Source organism: Erpetoichthys calabaricus, chromosome 9 (genome assembly GCF_900747795.2).
Source record: "Erpetoichthys calabaricus chromosome 9, fErpCal1.3, whole genome shotgun sequence".
Taxonomy (NCBI): Eukaryota; Metazoa; Chordata; class Cladistia; order Polypteriformes; family Polypteridae; genus Erpetoichthys; species Erpetoichthys calabaricus.
Genome location: NC_041402.2, coordinates 76,279,580 through 76,299,730, shown reverse-complemented (window position 1 = coordinate 76,299,730; position 20,151 = coordinate 76,279,580). Strand labels below are relative to the sequence as shown.

At 36.6% G+C, this 20,151-nt stretch overlaps 1 protein-coding gene across 1 annotated transcript in view; it reads left to right on the top strand.

Annotated features, from left to right (window-relative positions):
• Positions 1 to 20,151, top strand: part of znf821 (zinc finger protein 821) — a 96,518-nt gene that overhangs the window by 27,333 nt on the left and 49,034 nt on the right. The window contains 2 exon segments of the mRNA XM_051932214.1: positions 13,730 to 13,861; positions 19,227 to 19,355. Coding sequence (XP_051788174.1) covers positions 13,730 to 13,861; positions 19,227 to 19,355 — 261 coding nt within the window.

The following is a 20,151-nucleotide window of genomic DNA, read 5'->3' as shown; positions in this document are numbered from 1 at the left end:
AGGAGAGGGATTACTGTAATCCCCCCACGGCGTCCCTAGTCGAGGTCAGCAGCGCACCATCCCCACCATATACAGTGCTAACACTGCACTGCTTCCCCCTCCTGAGATGCTGAATGGTGGACCAGAATCTCCTCGAAGCCGTCCGGAAGTCGTTCTCCATGGCCTCCCCATACTCCTCCCATGTCCGAGTTTTTGCCTCAGCAACCACCGAAGCCACATTCCGCTTGGCCTGCCTGTACCTGTTAGCCGCCTCTGGAGTCCCACAGGACAAAAGGGTCCTGTAAGACGACTCCTTCAGCTTGACGGCATCCCTCACTGCTGGTGTCCTCCAACGGGTTCGTGGATTGCCGCCATGACAGATACCGACCACCTTACGGGCCACAGCTCTGGTCAGCCGCCTATGTACAAGTAGTTTGAGAAATTTAGTTTATTTAAACAGCTCTGACTTACTGTTTTGGAAATGCTCTGACCTAGTCATGTAGCCATCACAATTTGCAACGCCCTTGTTGAAGTTGCTCAGATCCTTAGACTTGCCCATTGTTGCTGCTTCGAACACATCAGCTTCAAGAATTAAGTGTTCCCTTGCTGCCTAACATATCCCATCTTTTCACAGGTGCCATTATAAAACAAAATTATCAATGTTATTCATTTCACATGTGAGTGGTGTTAATGTTGTGGTTGATCGATGTAGATATATTTTAGTGATACTCCAGTCAATTGGAGGACAATCTAAATCAGCCAGTTTTCACTACAAAATACTTGATTGGTAATCAGAAAATTGACTGATCGCAAATAAGGATTTTTTTTCAGCATTTGATTTTTTTTAAGCTGTACAGAAATGTAGTTCTCCTTGACATGTGGTGTTATGGTAGTTGAGAGCAGTTTTTCTCCTGTAAATGGAAAGTATTAAGGCAAACTTTACCAGAGAGCGAGAGAGAGAGACTGAAATATTACCCTTTAACGAAAGTATAGTAAAAAACTGAGCTAATGGAGCTGGAGGAGTCAACAACAAGAAAGCCTGTTTTAATGAATTCCGAATTTTTATTTTGTGTTTTAAACTGAAACACGCTGTTTGGATGGTGAGCAAGCATGTGTTAAGTACAACAGTTCACATTTTCAAATAGAAAAAGAAGAGATAGAAATAAAAATTGAAATTTCAGCTCAGTAAACTGTAGACTTGTTACCTTCATAGCAAAATTGGCTTATTTCCTTATAGACTTGTTAAGCATGTTAGAATTGTATCTTCTAGATGAGTTTTTGTGATTGAAGCATCCCTAGATTTTTTTTTTCTTTTCCCAGCCCCTGCTTTTCTAAACGGTGTGGTAATTTAGTTGAAATGCTGTTTTACGCAAGGTATTATTGTAGTTGAGCTAGTGCATGTACTTTTTTTTGTCCGTGAATGAGAGGTGGTTGGTGCATTAGCCTTGACATTAAAGAAAGTGGATTAATAAACTGAAAAAAGTCATCGGAGAAGTCATCCTGTGCAACTAGACAAACAGCAAGAAAAGTTTCTTTAAGGAATTCAGACCTTTTGGCTTTTAAATTAAAACGGACACCGCTTGAGTTGAGTTAAAATGCAGCAGCTTACACTTTTAATTGGGAAAAGAAAAGGTAAAGACAAATTTGAAATTGCTGCTTAGTAAACAACAGGCTTTTATTAAAGATGTGTTTATTATTTGTTGCTGTGTGTCATACATGTTTTAGTAAGAAACCAGTACTACATAATTTAAATGGTAATCCATATTTATAATTCAAGAATTAAAAATGTCTAGTTGATACATTGCAGAAAAAAAACACCTGTATAAGTATAGTGAATGTATTTTTAACAGCAAAAAGCTGCAATGCAATTAAAGATTTAAAATAATTAAAATGTAAAAGTTTGTGCGTTCTTAAATTTAAGCAGTTTAATTGCCAATATCAATTAATTGGTTATGTAAGAATATATATAACATATTTTTGTTAGAGATATGGTAAAATATTTTTTTTAATTAAGCACTATTCCATAAAGGTACATTACAGAAAAAACTAAACTATATGAAGCATTTTTTTCTTTTATGCCATATGTATTATGGGTGAATATTTTTGTACATATGTATTTTAAGGAAATTTTATTTTAATAGTTTATGGACACTGAACAATAAGCCTACATAATTTCATTTTGTTAATAAAAAAATGAACAGGTAACACCTGTGGTCTATAGTTAATTATAAAAAATGGTTATGCAGGAAATTACATTTTTTTATAGGGATAAAGAAAAAAAATCTAAATTGGCTAGTCAAGTAACATGAAATTGGTGGTTGGTATTGGAGCATCCCTATAAAAAAATCCTATGAACACTTAATAAATGTATGACTTTTTTTTTTTTTTTTTTTATATATATATATATATATAGATTTGTACAGTGTTTTGTTTATTATTTGTTTGTGTATGTCATACAGTATACGGTTTGGTAGGAAATATGTACTTCATAATTAAAATGGTTCATTTTTATTATTACATCTCAAGAATTAGGAATTTCTAGCTGGTAGAGGAATGCAGGAAAAAAGAGCCATGCCATGAACTGAGCATGAAGCAAATTTTATAAACCAATTATGTGACAGGAAGAACAAGAATGAAAGCTCTTAGATCCGCTATGCATCAAGCATGTGCAGCCTGGCAACCTGCTGGTGCTTGTGAACTGTTGTAGTTATAACCTTCACCTTGGGAGGACTGAAGTTCTGGGAGTTTTCTAGTACATATTAATGTGATATTAAAAAGAAACAAATTTTTGAATTTATACAGTGCTTGATTAACACAGAGACATGTTTTTTGTTGGAAGTGCTTTGAAACTTGTGGAGCCTAAATTTGCTGCATAGAATATAATTTTGGTGTTGTGTACAGGAGCAAGTGTGACCAAAATTGATTATGTTGTTCAGCGGGAGGTGGCGGGATGAAACTTTCTTAGAAAGCAGGTAGAAGTCAGGTTAAAAATATCAGTCCTATGCAGCCCTCTTGAATGTAGAACTCAAAAGGAATTTATTGGAAATGACTCCCCAGAATATTAGTTATCAAGGAGTTTAAAATTGGGAACAATTTATTGATGTCATGTTATAACCCAGCATTAGGCTAAGGTAGAATCCACTGAAGAATGCTTGGCATGCTCCTATTTTAGCATTATTTTCTGTGCCCTGTGCTTGTCATTATAGCACAACATTTATCAAGAATAATAAGTAAAATATATAATCGTTGTATAAAAAACAAATGTTTGGAAATGTATAAAACAACTTGGATGTTAATATGCATCTATTCTCTGCTGCTCTTAAGTTAAATGTGTTTAGGGTTCCATGCAGTAAGTGCCCATCTCCTTTTGTTTTAAAGTGATTTTTTTCTTATTTTGATTTCTTTAAAACCTAGCTTAGTTTAAACCCTGTAAACAGTATAGAAAACTTTTCAAAAAAAACCCAAAGTGTTTTTTGACTTTGAAATGGTGTTGTGTCAAAAAATTATTTTCCTAACTTAGGTTGTCTGCCTTTTGTCCCCTCTTTGAGGCGGTGTCATTTGGGCATGGGTGATTATAACTTCACAGCTTATTCTTAGCTCATTGGTTGCATTGTTGTATTTGTATTTTCTTTTTGCTGGGCATTTTATGATCTGCCCTGGTATCCGGAAGGCTGCAGGTTCAAATCCCATTACTGCCAAAAGAGATTCTATTCTGCTGGGCCCTTGAGCAAGGCCCTTAACCTGCAATTGCTTCAGGGGCGTTGTAAAATATGTGACCACTCTAACTGCAAGGGGTGTGCGATAACTACATTTCATTGTACTTGCACAATGGCAAATGAGTTGAATCATCATAAACAGAACTGTGAAAGTCTGGTTTGTTTGAAGGAAGCAAAGAACTACTACGTTAAAAAGACTTGCCCCTTATCCTTTATTTAATTTCCTGCCAGTCTTTAACAAAGGTGTGTTGGTTTGAATATCAAATTTGCCATTTCCCATCCAAGATGCATCATGCCAGAAAGACAGAGTTGTTTTAGTCATTTCAATATTTTTAATTTTAGTGCTGGTGTAAATTTACTATTCAGTTATATGGTCATTAGTAAGTTGTGAACAGTCTTTAGAAATTAATATAACTTTGGACATTATTACTAGTCCTATGTATCAATATAATAATCCCTTATTTAGCATTAATTTGGATTTTTTTTTTTTTTAAGACAAAGTTTATCTCATAGTTTGCATATTCGTAACACTTGTCCCTTGCTAAGCCTGCAAACATCATTATTTACCAACAGCTTACATTCCTCCAGCACAGCTCTGTAGAGGCAATGGAGTACAACAGTGGTATAAACAACAAAAGGAAGTTGTTTGAGTGACATAGAGTGTCGGAGAAACTCGAAAGCTCAAGTTCACAAAGTCGCACAGTGCCCGAAATAAAAAAAGTTGTCACATATCAAAGTCATCATGAAAAGGCGAGTTGTAGCCCACCGTCTGAGTGTCATATGAAAGCTTATTAGGGTACAGAGAAAAGAAAAAAATAGGGACACAGTGAGAAAAAAGCTCGAAATATCAACTTTAATCTCAAAATCTCCACTTTAATTACGTAGTTTATTTTGTCATTTAAGTAGAACATCATAAACTTCATCTTTAAATCATTTCATTTACTAGTTTCTCAAATACCATTGTAACTAAAGTAGCACATTAAATGCTTTGTTTTGTATGTGTTCTTCTATGTGTGTGCATCACTACATGCTTCTTAAATGGGCTTTCTCTTCCTCTGACAGGACACAGAATCCATTACATTTGTGATATTACAGCTCTCTGAATAATTAAAATACTGAGATGTATACTTGATATTATTTTCAAGTTGAAAAGGAGTTAAAGCATGTTATTAAACATGGGAAGATGGTGGCGCAGTGATAGTGACAAGCTGGCACCATGTCCAGATTGTTCCTGCCTCCTGCAAGATGCTTACTGCGCCGTGCACCACCTTTGATGAAATAATTTATTGGAGCAGTACTGTCTCTTTCAAATGTACTAACCTCCAATTCCTGTCCTACCTTTTCTTTCTCCAAGTAATCAAAATCGCCACTCAATCAGCTCTGTAATAGATGTTAAGCCACCTGTAAGCTGAGAACACCGATTCTTCAAAACTTTTAAGGAACATTGAAATATCTTCGTAGTACATGTTTAATTATTCTATCCATCTATCCTTCTAGTGTCGCACCAGCCCCAGCAAGAATACAGTGTGAGGCAGGAACAATCCCTAAACTAGCTAGCGCTGTGACATGGTGTCCTCATGTTTAATTATTAACAATATAGATTTAAATGTTAATATTTTATATGTATAATGTAATAAGCATATTTTGCTGCATTTCATCTTAAAAATCTTAAGTGGCTCAGGTTGTGTAATATTACAACTGTATCGCAAGTTATTGTGAGGTAATTGTACTAATAAGTACAAACAGTTCTACCGGGAGCAATTGATGGACTGATTGAGTGTGTTTATAGTTCTTGGGATGAAACTGTTTCTGAACCGCGAGGTCCGTACAGGAAAGGCTGTGAAGCGTTTGTCATATGAGAGCAGTTCAAATAGCGCATGGCGGAGGCAGCGTGTGCTTAATGCTGTATACCGGGGTGCCCAACTCCAGTCCTGAAGGGACGCAGTGGCTGCAGGTATTCATTCTAACTCTTTTCTTAATTAGTGATCTGTTTTTGCTGCTAATTAACTCCAGGACTGGAGTAGGGCACCCCTGATGTATACTGATAATTTAATTCTCTTTAAGATCAGCTGCTGTAGAGCTGTGATTCCACACTCGGATACATTGGGATAAATACTCTTGAGTGGTGCATTGAGAGGAACAACACTAAAGCAGCTATGGTATTTGGAATAGTTTGGCCATTCTGTGGACCATTATATTGTTACAGATTAATTACAATCAGATGCCTTAAACTGATCAACAATATGTGGTTAATTTCAGTGTATTTGATAAAGCCGTGTCTGGAATGTGGATCTAAAAAAGAAAGGGAAACCACACTGGAACAAAAGCACTGCTTTGACGCTAGGTGCTGCCAATTTCTAAAACCAAGCAGAGAACTTTGCATACGCCAAGTTTAGGTTTTATACATCGTGATTTGAGAGTGGAAACGGGAGTACACAATATTTATACATGAGGCCCCAGGTGTTTCTTGGTTGCCCTCTTTTTCTCTTTCTTTGTCTTCACATTCCATGTTAAGGCATGCCTTTTCGTAATTTCTGTATCTACCAGCATGTAGTTTGCTGTTTGCCGGAGGTCATCACTACTAATGAGAATCTTTTATATATAGGTGTTGATTAATGTCTATACTTTCTTGATACACATCTCAATTTTTCTCCATATTTCTGTTCTGTAAAGTAAGACTGACTTCATGTTGGTATTAAAGATCTTGACTTTGGTTTTTTTGTTTCAGAATCTTGGAGGTCGAGATGTTTTTCAGCTGTTGAAAGTTTTTGCTTTTCCAATTATGACCTTTACATCTGAGTCTGTGCCTCACTGCTTGTCAATGACATTGTTCATGTAGGTGAAGTTTTCCACCTCCTCTAATGGCTCTCCTCCTAGTCGAACTGGATCGATTTTTGAAGTGTTAATCTTGAAGTTCTTAATCTTTCTTTTCTTAATGCGGAGGCCAATTTGAGCAGATGTGGTTACAGCTTTGTTTCTCTCCACCTACATCTGATGGTATGTATGGGACAGTAGTGCTGTATCTTTTGGAAGTTGCAGGTTATGCAGTTTTATCCAGTCAATCACAAACAGGAACAAAAAAAGGAGACCATAAACATCCTTGCCTGACTCCAATCTTTACGTCAGATACATTTGTGAGTTGCCGTCCCCCATAGATTTCTTGACAAGCATGACTGGCAATAATGTCTTGGCAGTTTCCAGAGGGTTACCTTGTCCATGCTGTGCAATATCTTGTCAAAGTCAACAATGTTGCCGTATGAAGGATGGTTCTAGAATGATATTTAAGGTCATGGTCTGGTCTGTGTAGGATCTGTTCTTTTAAAAACCACCTGCTTGTCTCTAAGTTGAGTGTAAATGTGGCCCTTTATTTTGTTTAGAAGAACCTGTTCAACAGTTTGCCTAATATGGTTAGGAGTCTCATCCCTGTGTTTTTATTTCAATTACTCTTTGGGATCTTAATAAGATTTTCTTCCTGCCAGTCAGGTGGCACTTTTATGTCTTTAAATATCATCTTTAAAAGAGAATGGAGCATGTCTGCTGAGGCCTCTCCATCTTCTTGAATTGCCTCTGCAGAGATGCTGTCAGGTCCTGCCGGCTTACAGTTTCTCAGTTGTTGTATAGCTTTCCTGATCTCATCCTTTGTTGGCACGCTAAAATCAAAGAATAAGTCTTCTTCAGCTGGTTGGATGTCTGGAGCATCTGGTGGCACAGGTCTGTTCAAAAGTCTTTCAAAATGTTCCTTCCATGTCTTCCTTTGTTTTGCATTCCCTACAATCTTCCTTATACTTCACCGGTGTTTCTTACTTGGTGTAATTGTGTCATGTAGCAGCTCATTATCATTCTGCTTTTCTGTTTTCCCATTTTTGCTCTAATTTTAGCCACTAATGATCCTTCTGTGCCTTTGTGTTGTCTGTTCTTGTCTGACTTTTACTCAAATATTTTTTTCCTTTTTTCTCTGGTATATCTTTTATGTAAAATATCAGCTGATATCCACTCATTATGCTGGTACTTCTTGGCACATGGAAGCAAATGCCTCTTTGATCATCCTCCACTTAGTATCTATATTTTTTTTGTTCTTCCAGCAGTGCATTATGGACTTGGAATTTGTTTCTCACTTTCAGTTGGTGGTGTTCTAGCCTTTATGTGTCCTCCAGGAATCCAGTGTTATATTTCTGGCACAGGGGTTAACCCTCTTATCCAGTCCCCCTTTCAGCATCAGTCAAGACATTATTACCATGCACTCGTGTGAAGCTGCATCTGATCCCTTCCTCACGTTTACATCCTGTAAGGATTGTCTGCAAAAGCTGGTGTGATCTTTCTTTCTGGTTTTCAATCAAGTGGCCTGGTGATATTCAAGGTTCCTTGTGTATCTTCTAGTGGGGGAAAAACAATATAGTCAATGAAAAAAAAGGCCGTTGAGTTGCATATTTGCTCATTTTTCCCCATTTTCATTCTTGCTGCCAAGTCCATGCTGTTCCATTTCATCTTCATACCCAGTGTTATCTTTTCAAATTTTGGCATTAAAGTCTCCCTTCAGAATATTAACACCTCTCTCTCTCTTGGCAGGTATATGGAATAGCTTACAGTCTGTTGTAGAACTGGTTATTAGTTTCCTCTTTGCTTTCATTTGTTAGTACACTTTAATGGATTACGTTTGTGTTTATCTTTTTGTTCTTAGTTCAGGAAGATGCTGAGATGATTCTTGGCTCATGTGCTTCTCATTCAATGAGTGCTCTATCTACTGTTTTTGACAAGATCAGTGCCACTTCCTGCATATGAGGCATTGTTCTCATCATGCCATGAATACAGTAGCATGTCTCCTGAAAATGGTCTCTTCTGTCTATATACTTTGTCCATGTGGTCTAATTGAATCCAAGCATGGCAAGATTATACAGTAGTTTTTCATATCTGTTGCCGTTTCTGCAATTTTGCCTGTTTCGTACATTGTCCTCACATTCCATGTTTCAATATTGATGAACCTGGCTGTGAGAAGGGTATTCAGCCTTGGAGTTTTCAACGGCATCCAGCTTTTACCACCAAACATCATTCACCCTTTTAATGAAGATCTTCCTCTTGCCATGGCAGAGTGAAATGTCATTAGCACAGGATTAACAGCAGCTAGTTCACTTATCGGGCCCTTGTGCTATCTAACTACATATGAAGCTCCATCTGTGACAAACTACAAAATTCTGCCCATGTCTGTACCAACCCAGCCCCTACCCCAAACGAATCTAGTCAATTAACTAAAATGTTTTTCCAATCATTTGCCCATATATGTCAAACAAAACAGCTCTTACGAAAAAGTCCTCTAATTAATTAAAAAAAAAAAAAAATTCACAAACCCAGAAATCCATGTTAAATCAGTCAGGATACAAGATAGGTCTGTGGTGAGTAGTGAGAAAACGTCATTCTTCACGTAATAAAGCAGACAGGATATACAGTCATCTTCCAAAATTTCTATACTTTCTACTGAACTGTTTTGTGACCTACAGTATAGTGGAATTTGGCTTAAATGTTTTTTAATAATTAATTAAAACTTCTTCCAGTACTTTGTTGCATCAGTTTTTATCAGCTGTGTAATGTCTGTGTATTTTTTTTCATTTTTACTAATTAAAAAAAATAGAAAAAGCCTAAGTGATGTTCTCTTGTTCAAATATAGGTTTACTATACCAGAATAATTGTATGCCACCATCAAGTTTGCAGTCTTTTATTTGTGACTTTAATTTTGCAGGGTAGCTGTCACTGAAGTTGCACCCCAATGTTTTGAAAAGCCACATACAGTGCATCCAGAAAGTATTCACAGTGCATCACTTTTTCCACATTTTGTTATGTTACAGCCTTATTCCAAAATGGATTAAATTCATTTTTTCCCTCAGAATTCTACACACAACACCCCATAATGACAACATGAAAAAAGTTTGAGGTTTTTGCAAATTTATTAAAAATAAAAAAATTGAGAAATCACATGTACATAAGTATTCACAGCCTTTGCTCAATACTTTGTCGATGCACCTTTGGCAGCAATTACAGCCTCATTTCTTTTTGAATATGATGCCACAAGCTTGGCACACCTATCCTTGGCCAGTTTCACCCATTCCTCTTTGCCGCACCTCTCAACCTCCATCAGGTTGGATGGGAAGCGTTGGTGCACAGCCATTTTAAGATCTCTCCAGAGATGTTCAATCGGATTCAAGTTTGGGCTCTGGCTGGGCCACTCAAGTACATTCACAGAGTTGTCCTGAAGCCACTCCTTTGATATCTTGGCTGTGTGCTTAGGGTCGTTGTCCTGCTGAAAGATGAACCGTCGCCCCAGTCTGAGGTCAAGAGCACTCTGGAGCAGGTTTTCATCCAGGATGTGTCTGTACATTGCTGCAGTCATCTTTCCCTTTATCCTGATTAGTCTCCTAGTCCCTGCCGCTGAAAAACATCCCCACAGCATGATGCTGACACCACCATGCTTCACTGTAGGGATGGTATTGGCCTGGTGATGAGCGGTGCCTGGTTTCCTCCAAACATGACACCTGGCATTCACACCAAAGAGTTCAATCTTTGTCTCATCAGACTAGAGAATTTTCTTTCTCATGGTCTGAGAGTCCTTCAGGTGCCTTTTGGCAAACTCCAGGCGGGCTACCATGTGCCTTTTTCTAAGGAGTGGCTTCCGTCTGGCCACTCTACCATACAGGCCTGATTAGTGGATTGCTGCAGAGATGGTTGTCCTTCTGGATGGTTCTCCTCTCTCCACAGAGGACCTCTGGAGCTCTGACAGAGTGACCATCAGGTTCTTGGTCACCTCCCTGACTAAGGCCCTTCTCCCCCGATTGCTCAGTTTAGATGGCCGGCCAGCTCTAGGAAGAGTCCTGGTGGTTTCGAACTTCTTCCACTTACGGATGATGGAGGCCACTGTGCTCATTGGGACCTTCAAAGCAGCAGAAATTTTTCTGTAACCTTCCCCAGATTTGTGCCTCGAGACAATCCTGTCTCTGAGGTCTATAGACAATTCCTTTGACTTCATGCTTGATTTGTGCTCTGTCATGAACTGTCAACTGTGGGACCTTATAGAAACGGGTTTGTGCCTTTCTTAATCATGTCCAATCAACTGAATTTACCACAGGTGGACTCCAATTAAGCTGCAGAAACATCTCAAGGATGATCAGGGGAAACGGGATGTACCTGAGCTCAATTTTGACCTTCATGGCAAAGGCTGTGAATACTTATGTACATGTGCTTTCTCAATTTTTTATTTTTAATAAATTTGCAAAAACCTCAAGTAAACTTTTTTCACGTTGTCATTATGGGGTGTTGTGTGTAGAATTCTGAGGAAAAAAATGAATTTAATCCATTTTGGAATAAAGCTGTAACATAACAAAATGTGGAAAAAGTGATGCGCTGTGAATACTTTCCGGATGCACTGTATATTAGTGCACCTTTCAAGCAGCTACAGTCTCTGAGCAAGTCAACTTAGCATTCATGTGATCTAGTACAGTAAAGCAATTGCAGTGAGCAGGGGTACTCAGTGGGATAGGACTTGTTACTTTTTAATCCTGGACACATTAGGGCTCACTTTGATTTCTGTGTGTGGGGTATATTTTTAATTTCTGGGCAAATTTAGATGCAAGTTCAGGGGCATTATAATATTGAGAATTTAGGTAACAAATGCATGTCTGTGCTTATTGATTAATGTTCGCTTGTCAGAGCCTCACTACATCCCATCTGTGTATATAACTTCCTAATATAATGCATTGTAAGACAATGAAAGAGCAAATAACGGAATTCCACCTAGTTGCATAAAATACCAAATGGAGTTTCTTCCCATCTTAAAGTGAGGTTTAAATCCCAGCACATCAGATCAATTTCTTTTTCAGACTGGCTAATATGGGTCAGAAATACAGGAGGCCATGTGAATTGATCATTTGGTACAGATCATCATTAGACCTTTGGTAAGGAAAAGCAAAATTATGCTCTAAAATCCTTAAGTACAATGTAAAATGATTTTATATATACAGTAGTAGAGTATCACAAACAAAAATAAGTTTAGTTTGGTATCCAAAATGAACCTTTTGCTATAATACCCATGTTTTGCTAAGTTGCAGTGACTTTGTTCTTGAGATGTACTTTATGGTTTCTTTCTTTGTACACAAAGTTAGAAAATCAGAGGCTTGGGGAAAAAAACTTCTTTCAGCTGTTGTTGATACAGTCAATGTTGCATTGATTTTCAGAAATTGAAACAAAATTGTAAATACTAAATTGGCATCAAACTGTTTGCACATACCCAGAATTTCTTGGGGGACTATTCTTTAGGCAAGTATATATAGAATGAAATACTCTTACCTCTGTCAGTAGACCTGACACACCTCAAATGGTACTGCTCAATCTGAAATCTGAACAAGACATCGGTCTCTCTACTTTCCTCACACATCCAGACACACTGAAGTGCTCTCGCAGATGCCTGCGGTTTTATGATGCTTTGCCTGGTTGCACTGCACTTTAGTTGTTTTGCAGAAAGTGCTGTGTGATTTGAATGATGTGTATTTTAGGTGAAAACAGGCAATTAATCCCAAAGGAAATTGCAGCGTTACAGCAGACAAAAAGGTACAAACACACATCTAATAAGAATTATCTATAAGTAAATTTAAAAAGTGTATGTGATAGGTTGTGTCACAAGGTTAGTGTAAGCCAGGTAATTGTTAATTGTTTTTAGAAGTTACTTTCCTTTGTGTATAGTTTTATGTACACAGCATTGCCCACGAGTATGAACTTACTTGGGAATTAACTTACTCTATGGTATATTTTGTCAGTATAAAGGTTTGATATAAGCCCAAAGCGTTGTTTTGGAGAGTAATGGTTTAAAGTTGTGAGATAGTGACATTTACATATTGCTATTGGTATGAATTTTATTATATATTAAGACCTGACGTTTCATTTTATATAATTAAGACCTTCTAGAGAATAACCTCCATGCACAAGGAAAGTTCTGTCTTGCTTCAAAAAGATTAGGTCAGCTTCCTGCTATAAGAGAATTAAGAAATGTGTACACCTAGCTTGTAAGGGGTGGCGTGGCCTCTGGTGACTGAATCCCTTTGAGTTACACTTCCAGTTTTGTCTTCGTAGGTTTTTTTTGTTCAGCAGGTTAAATGCAGAGTTCAACTTGCATTAAAAGCAAGGGGCTTTTAGGCTGTTATTTTCTGTAGGAGTATTTGCTGAAATGACCGCTTATCCTTGATTAACTCTTTGTTATCACATGAAATTTGGAAAGTAAGCTAACCAAAGGTTGCTAGAGTTGCAGTTTAGACATTAGTTTTAGTGTTCACTCTGGAAAACTGGTGTGAGAGGTTCAGCTGGCTTTCTGAATAAGGGGCCTGATTTGCCTCGAAAGCTTGCATATTGTGTAGTTAGCCAATAAAAGTTGTCATTTTGCTTGACCTATTACATTCATAATATCTAGCATGATACAACACCCTAATACTACTGAATCAACCTTCTTAACAGACCTTGTATGCTAATGAAAAATAAAAAAATGAAATCAAAATAGGGCAATGCCCACTTTGTCTTACAGCACCACAAAGGTTTACTATATATTTGACTGAGATAAGGACATAGCTTGGTATGTACACAATAGTCGTTCATCATTTGGTAAAAACTGGATTTTTTAAATCTAATCAAAATAAAAGCATGCCAGCCCGCCTACAAATTAGAAGCATTTACACCATCAAGTTGTGCCTGGAATCTTCTTGTCAAACAAATTGTATTGATTTTTCGATAATTACAAATTCAAAAATACACCAAAGACGTAGCCACTCTGAATTATAAATAAAATTTATTGGGACAGCTGCAATTTTTTTTAAATGTTTCCTTATTACATTTTATTAAAAAAAACAAACTTTTCAAAAATGTTTTGCTTTGAGAGTGTCCAGTAGTCAAGATATATTTTCATTTAGCGGAAAAGCTTTGTTTTTTGGATTAATTTTTAAGGATTAATGCAGAGCAACATGTAACATATACTGGTTTTTTTTTTTCTTTTCTTTTTCTTCCATTAGGGCCGTTTCCGCCGGGAGAATTGTCAGGCACTGAGCACAATATAGTTATGGATAACAGGCAAAATTTCACAGAGGATAGTGAGGGGCACAGCAGCAATTCAAATGAAGTTGAAGAGCAGGACAGTATTACAGGTAAAAACAGAATATTTTTGTGTAAAGAGATTTGTGAAATATTATCACACTGAAGCCTTAGGTGTAACATTTTTGCTTATACTAGCATACAGATCCTATAAAACATGTATGTATTCTTTCAAATAATGTTTCTTGTAGCCAAAAGATTATCATTACTACAATAAAGAAACATATTTCTTCACAAACATGATACAGTATATGCATTTGCCATGCTAAGTTGTGTTGTAAAGTGAAGTGTTTTCTATAAATTAAAAAAAATATATATAATATATATATTGTCCTCCTTGGTGCTTCACAATGGAGACTAGTAGGACATAGAACATCACTGGAAAATAAAAGCTTAAAAACTTGCCAAATGCATCCAAGACAGTTGTCAAATATCTATTTGCTTCTTGCGATTATACACACATTGTAAAATAGTTTATACATGTCATTTTTAAACAATAAAAACACTAATATGAGATTCAGCCATTGTAATAGAAGACCAACTGTGAACACCATCTATGCATTTTGCTTCTTCTGCCGTAATCTTTCACCCCTACCCAGGGCATCGTTTCTTCCCAAAAGACAAAATCACAGTAAACATTTTGTTGCCATGTGGTTGGTTTTATTTTGATTTACTTCTGTTTTTATTTGAGAACTCACTCAAGCAAATAGAATTTGTATCCTTGCCACAAGAAATATAGTACCAGGAAAATGCAATAAAATCATTATTTCCAGATGCCTTTTATTCTGACAGACATGCATTTGAAACAAAGAAGGCATGTTTTCTTATATCAAAACTTTTGTCCCTTCATCTGTAACTTTTTAGGCTTTAATTTTTCCGGTGGGTTCCCGTGCTCCATTAGCTTCCATTGTAAAGCACCACTGAGGGCAAGATATTTTTTTTTTTTACATTTATAGAAAACACTTAACTTTTACAACAAAATGTAGTGTGGTAAATGTCTATATACAATATCTGAGAAGAAATAACTTGAAAAATGTGAACTTCTCTTTTAATTAATTTGCTGAAAATAAAGCAACAATAAATGTGTGTATGAACACACTATACAGTCATAAGAATAATGAATAAAAAATGAAAAAAATACCATATGGTGTTACATTTTGGAACATAACTATCGAGTCCTCATAAGATTCTAAAAATGGATAAATTTAAACTTGTGACAAGCAACACATTGCGAATTTTACTTTGTCATTGTTTATTCAACCAAAAAATATAGGCAATAGAAAAGCCGTGTGTGATAATGAAAATATACCCTTACTGTTTCTCTTACAGTTTAAAGAATAAATAGGGGTTGTAAATCCCCTGTACTTGATGAATTAGTAATCAGAATGTTTTAACAACACAGAATTAAAGTCAAGCCTTTGGCAGTTCTGTTTGGAGCATTCAGATTTGTGGTAACAGCATTATTTGGTTAAAATTAACAGTAATGATCTTGTCAATCAAAAGTGGATACAGTTATAATATTATTACCAAATGGCTTGAAGTTCATTATATTGAAGAATTTTTTTCCCCCAACTTTTCCATGAAATGTACTCCGTTTGTTTATACAAAGCTCAAAAAAACCCACACAGTTCGATATATACAGATATGGATCTATATGTCCTGACAATATGGTAAATGTAATATTTCATGATTCTGTCTGAAGAAAGACTGAACATGTGTAGCCCTTATGGAAGTATAGCTGTGGAAAAGGCAGTTTTTTTTTTGTTTTTTTTTTTTAAATAACAGCTCAGCTTCGGTTTATGAAGCTACATCAAACGAATCACAAGATTTCTGAAATCATACCTTCTGGAGAGAGAGCCCAAAATCGAGGTGTTGGCTTACTTTGCATATTACCTTGTTTAGTGAAAACCAAGTACAGTGTATCATCACAAGTATTTCATTCCAACTAACCCCTTATGCCCTAAGGGTTTTTTTGGCATCATGGTGCCTAAATTTTTTATGCAAAAATAAACCGCTGTTATTTTGTTAATGTAATAAAGGAGCTGCAAATGAGTGAACAGTAGTGAGTGCAACACTCCACAAACTTTTCAAAGAATCTGTTATGTGAATTAAAACTTTTGCTTCATACCAATGTCAACTACAGTAAATAAAATAGATAAAAATTAAGCATTTTAGGAATTCCTCTACATAAAACTGGATTTTACGGTACGTAACCAAGGCATTTTTTGATACACGCCCCTGTAATCAATTTTCTTTTGTGCCCCAGTCTGTCAGCTATCATCGTACCAAGTTTAGACTTCATATCCATTAACTTACACTGCCTGGCACAAGGTGTCCTCCTTTTTGGAAACATTTGGTGTCCCATTTTGGAAGCACTCAGTCTCTTATACCTAAACAATCTCTAGTTTATTTTTTAGGGAAAAAAAAAATAGGGAGCCTTCAGTAGTGCTCCGTCTGAATCAACCCGCCCTTCAAAAACTAATTTATGGTTATAAAAACCATCTTAATATGCAGAAATACAGTATAAAGAGCCATTGCATCGCAGATAGATAACTCCTGTAGCCACAATAAATGCCTTTTATTGAATAGACAAACCAGGGGTGAACAAGTTCCTTTCTACTGCAGCTACAGCCCGCGACACACATAAAAACCATCAATAATAACTCATAAACTTGCAATATTATTTAGGAAAATCGCAACATTTTGCTCGCCAAAAATTTGGATTATTTGTAAACAAAATCCATCCTTCTCTCTTTCCTCAAAAACAGTTCAATTACTCTGTCGTACAGATTATCCGTGCATTTCATTTCCATCACGAAGTCCCTTTCTATCGCCATCGAAGCTAATGCTGAAAGTCGAACCTGCCCTGTCATATTTCTGGCACAAGTTTTAATTCGCTTTAGGGCTGAAAATGTCCGCTCGACAGAAGCAGTGGACACGGGAATGCTCACCGCCAAACATACCAATGTGTACTAGCTGCCCCATGATGCTCTCATTCAGATTTTTATATTACACCATCCTATCCAATCAACGGGTCTGAATACGGTGACGTTGTTGTTGCTGTACGCCTGCTCAAAATCTGATTGGTTGAAGCAACAGTTTAATCAACATTTATTTTGTGTTAGAGGGCCTGCAGAACAGATTGTGAAGGCCTCCTGGCAGACTTCTTTGACTTTGACACTGCCTGGCAACAAATGATGGCTGAAATGTGATTGGTTAAATGCTTTAATACGAAAATACATGTCTGGAAGCAGGCGCAGCACAACTATCGGAAAAGCTATGAAATGAAGCGGACAGACTATTTGGAATTATTTAATAAGTATTCATGGACAAAATATAATTAACATCAGTTTGTGATTCAGGTATTTTTTTAGGCCAGCAGAGAAGGCCTTGCAGGCCCTGACGGCCCGCCACTGATATATACTGTATACACACACATATACAGTATATCACTCTTCAAAAAAATATGTCACTATGTATGTATTATGAAGTACTTAATTCAACCTTTACTTTCAAAATTATTTTTCATGACGGTCCTTGAAACAATTTCTATTTACCACTAGACACAGAGAAACCTGGCATTTTGTACATTAGATTTTGGATATTAGATTCACAAGTTTTCTTCTGCAATCTGTTTCACTTGCCCTACAAAGGTTTACAGTGCTTTTTGTTGCTTTTAAATCATTAAGTGTACAAGATTTTATTCAAAGTTTTGATTCATCAAAGTAGTCACCTTTTGCTGATATAACAACCAAACTATGGTAACCGTTTTGATTCAGAATGCCAGACACTCTGCAAGTCACCAACTCCGCCTCCAGCAAAAAAAAAAAAAAAATGTTTGACAGCTGGTATCACACACTGTGGAACCATCCTTTCACTTAAGTCAACAGGATACAAACACCGATTTTGACTCATTGGTCCGTAAGTAGTCCACAGCTGGTATTTCAAGGTAAGGAATGGCTTTCTTACTGCCACTTGCCCTGTGCACAAAGTCTCCTCTTCACAGTAGAAACTTAGACTTGCTTTTTTCAACCACTATTAAGCTGTACACGAAACTGTTGGTGCTGTGCGGCACCAATCAGTCAAGCTGGTGAGCCTCAGAAACTTGTCTTCTGATTGGCTTGTGACTTTGGGTTTGCCAGATCTTTTCCTATCAGAGTTTCTTCCAGTTTACAATTGTCTTTGGATTGTGTAGGACACTGTACTCACTGACACTTTGATTTTTTTTTTTAATATAAATATCTCTAAATGAAAGTCCTACACTTTTAAGGGTAATAATGCTCAGTCTCATATTAATTTGTTAATTGCCAAAACATAGGCACACAGCAAAAATTTGTTTTAAATAGGAACATACTGTCTGAGAGCATTTTCAGCATGGCACTGGCAGTAGCAAGAGTGGATTTGTTATCAATGATGCAGCATTCTGGTTTGTGGATGTGAAATGGAAAGAACCTTACAAATTAAAAAAAAAAAAAAAAATGTTCTAAACTGCTTTGATAAAAAAGTCTAAAGAGTTTGAGGACTATGATGAGCTGAAAAAAAGTACAAACCCGGCTAAAGAAATAAAAAAATGAGAGAATGTAAAGAATATATTGTTCAACAGTCTTTTAACTTTGTCTCTGTAGAAAGGTGCAGTCTGGTCCCAATGGTCACTGCAACTCTAAAAACAGAAAGTATATAGCAAGTTATACGAATTACCTGCCTTCATAAGGTACTTGATTTGAATTTTATAATGCCTAGTGCTTCCAAAGTAAACAGCCATTTCTGTGAACAAATGGACACTGCTACAACATGAGTAAGACGCATTTTAAAATGTTCAGGTGATAACCCTGTACAGATGGCTTTAGAACCACAATTTTTTATTATGGGAAATCTGCTTGTTTTTTTGTTCCCTTTGTTGTGGAGGCACAGTGTGCATTTTTTAATCTTCATTGAATATTTGTATTTTTTTTAAGCTGAAATGAATATGAAACTCAAATCATTATTTCAATATAAGAAAATTGAGGCAAGTCTAAAAAAAACTAAAATGGTCAAAACTTCTTAAAACTAAAATGAACAATTGAACTTAAATAATATTTATTGTTTTATTAACAGTAATAGATAACCTTTATAGTTAAAAACCTAACTAATTCATATAACGATAACTGGATGTTAATCTGCATTACCTATTTGCACACTGTATTCATGTAAACAGTGTACTACCCTTGTATTTCGCAGTAGCCAGTGTACTGTATATCCATTAGTATTTTGTAGGTACAGTATCTTAAGTAATTCAGTTATATAGCTGTCTTTTTGTAAACTGTAAATCTCAGTAGCTAATAATTTAATAAAATTTAATGAAGTAACTTAATTTTCCAGGGTGTTAAATTCAGTGAGTACAGCACAGTATAACATTTAATTTCTTTTTCCCATTCTTAGGGTCATTTCCTTCAACGGAGCTTGCTGGCACTGAACATAGCATAATGATGGCAAACAGGGCAAATTTCACAGAAGATAGTGAGAGTCACAGCAACAATTCTCATGAAGCTGAAGAACAAGATATTGCAGGTAAACAAATGTAAGCTTGTATATTGAAGCAGTAATAGAACTTGACCCAAATATTACTTGTAATTTTAATTGTACCTCAAAAAGTTTTCTTTTGTCATAAGTAAGTTAACATTTTGAATCATTAGGACCAGGTTTCAGTCACATCTACTTGTGGTATTATTTATGTGGTTACTATCCAGAGCTTATGACCATAGGTGAGGGTAGGGATGTGGAACTAGTAAATTCCATGTTTTGTCTGAAGATTTACCTACCTCATCATCACCACCACAGTCTGGGAAAACTGCTGCTGCTACACCACTGATTTGTTAGTCAATTTCACAGCCTCCTCTTTCTTCACTTGTGAAAAAGACCACATGATGCTTGGAATGCTTCTCTTGAGGCAGCTACTCCCCTTTTAATTGCTGAGAACAAATCACTCTTTTTTTGAGACAGGACCATGACTTAAGATGTGGTAGAGCTGAGTCTCATCCCAGTTGCATTGTGCACAGCCATGGTCTGTTACCATGTACAAAATAGGTCATAGTCTTATAAGGCCAAACAAAAACAACACCAACAACTGCAAATTGCAGAGTTGTAGTCCTTAGCTCAGTAAGCTGTGTACCCTCCAATCCTTTCTATGCTTGGATATTTTGTGCAAACAAACCCTTGAATGGGAGCGGAGACAAGATGCCCACTTAGCAGAATCCAGCCCTCATGCTGAATGTACTTGACTTAATGGCAAGTATGTGAACTTGTGCTCTGCAAATGCTGGATGGCAAGTAGTAGCATCTGTGAAACACCCTGATTTTTGTAGCAC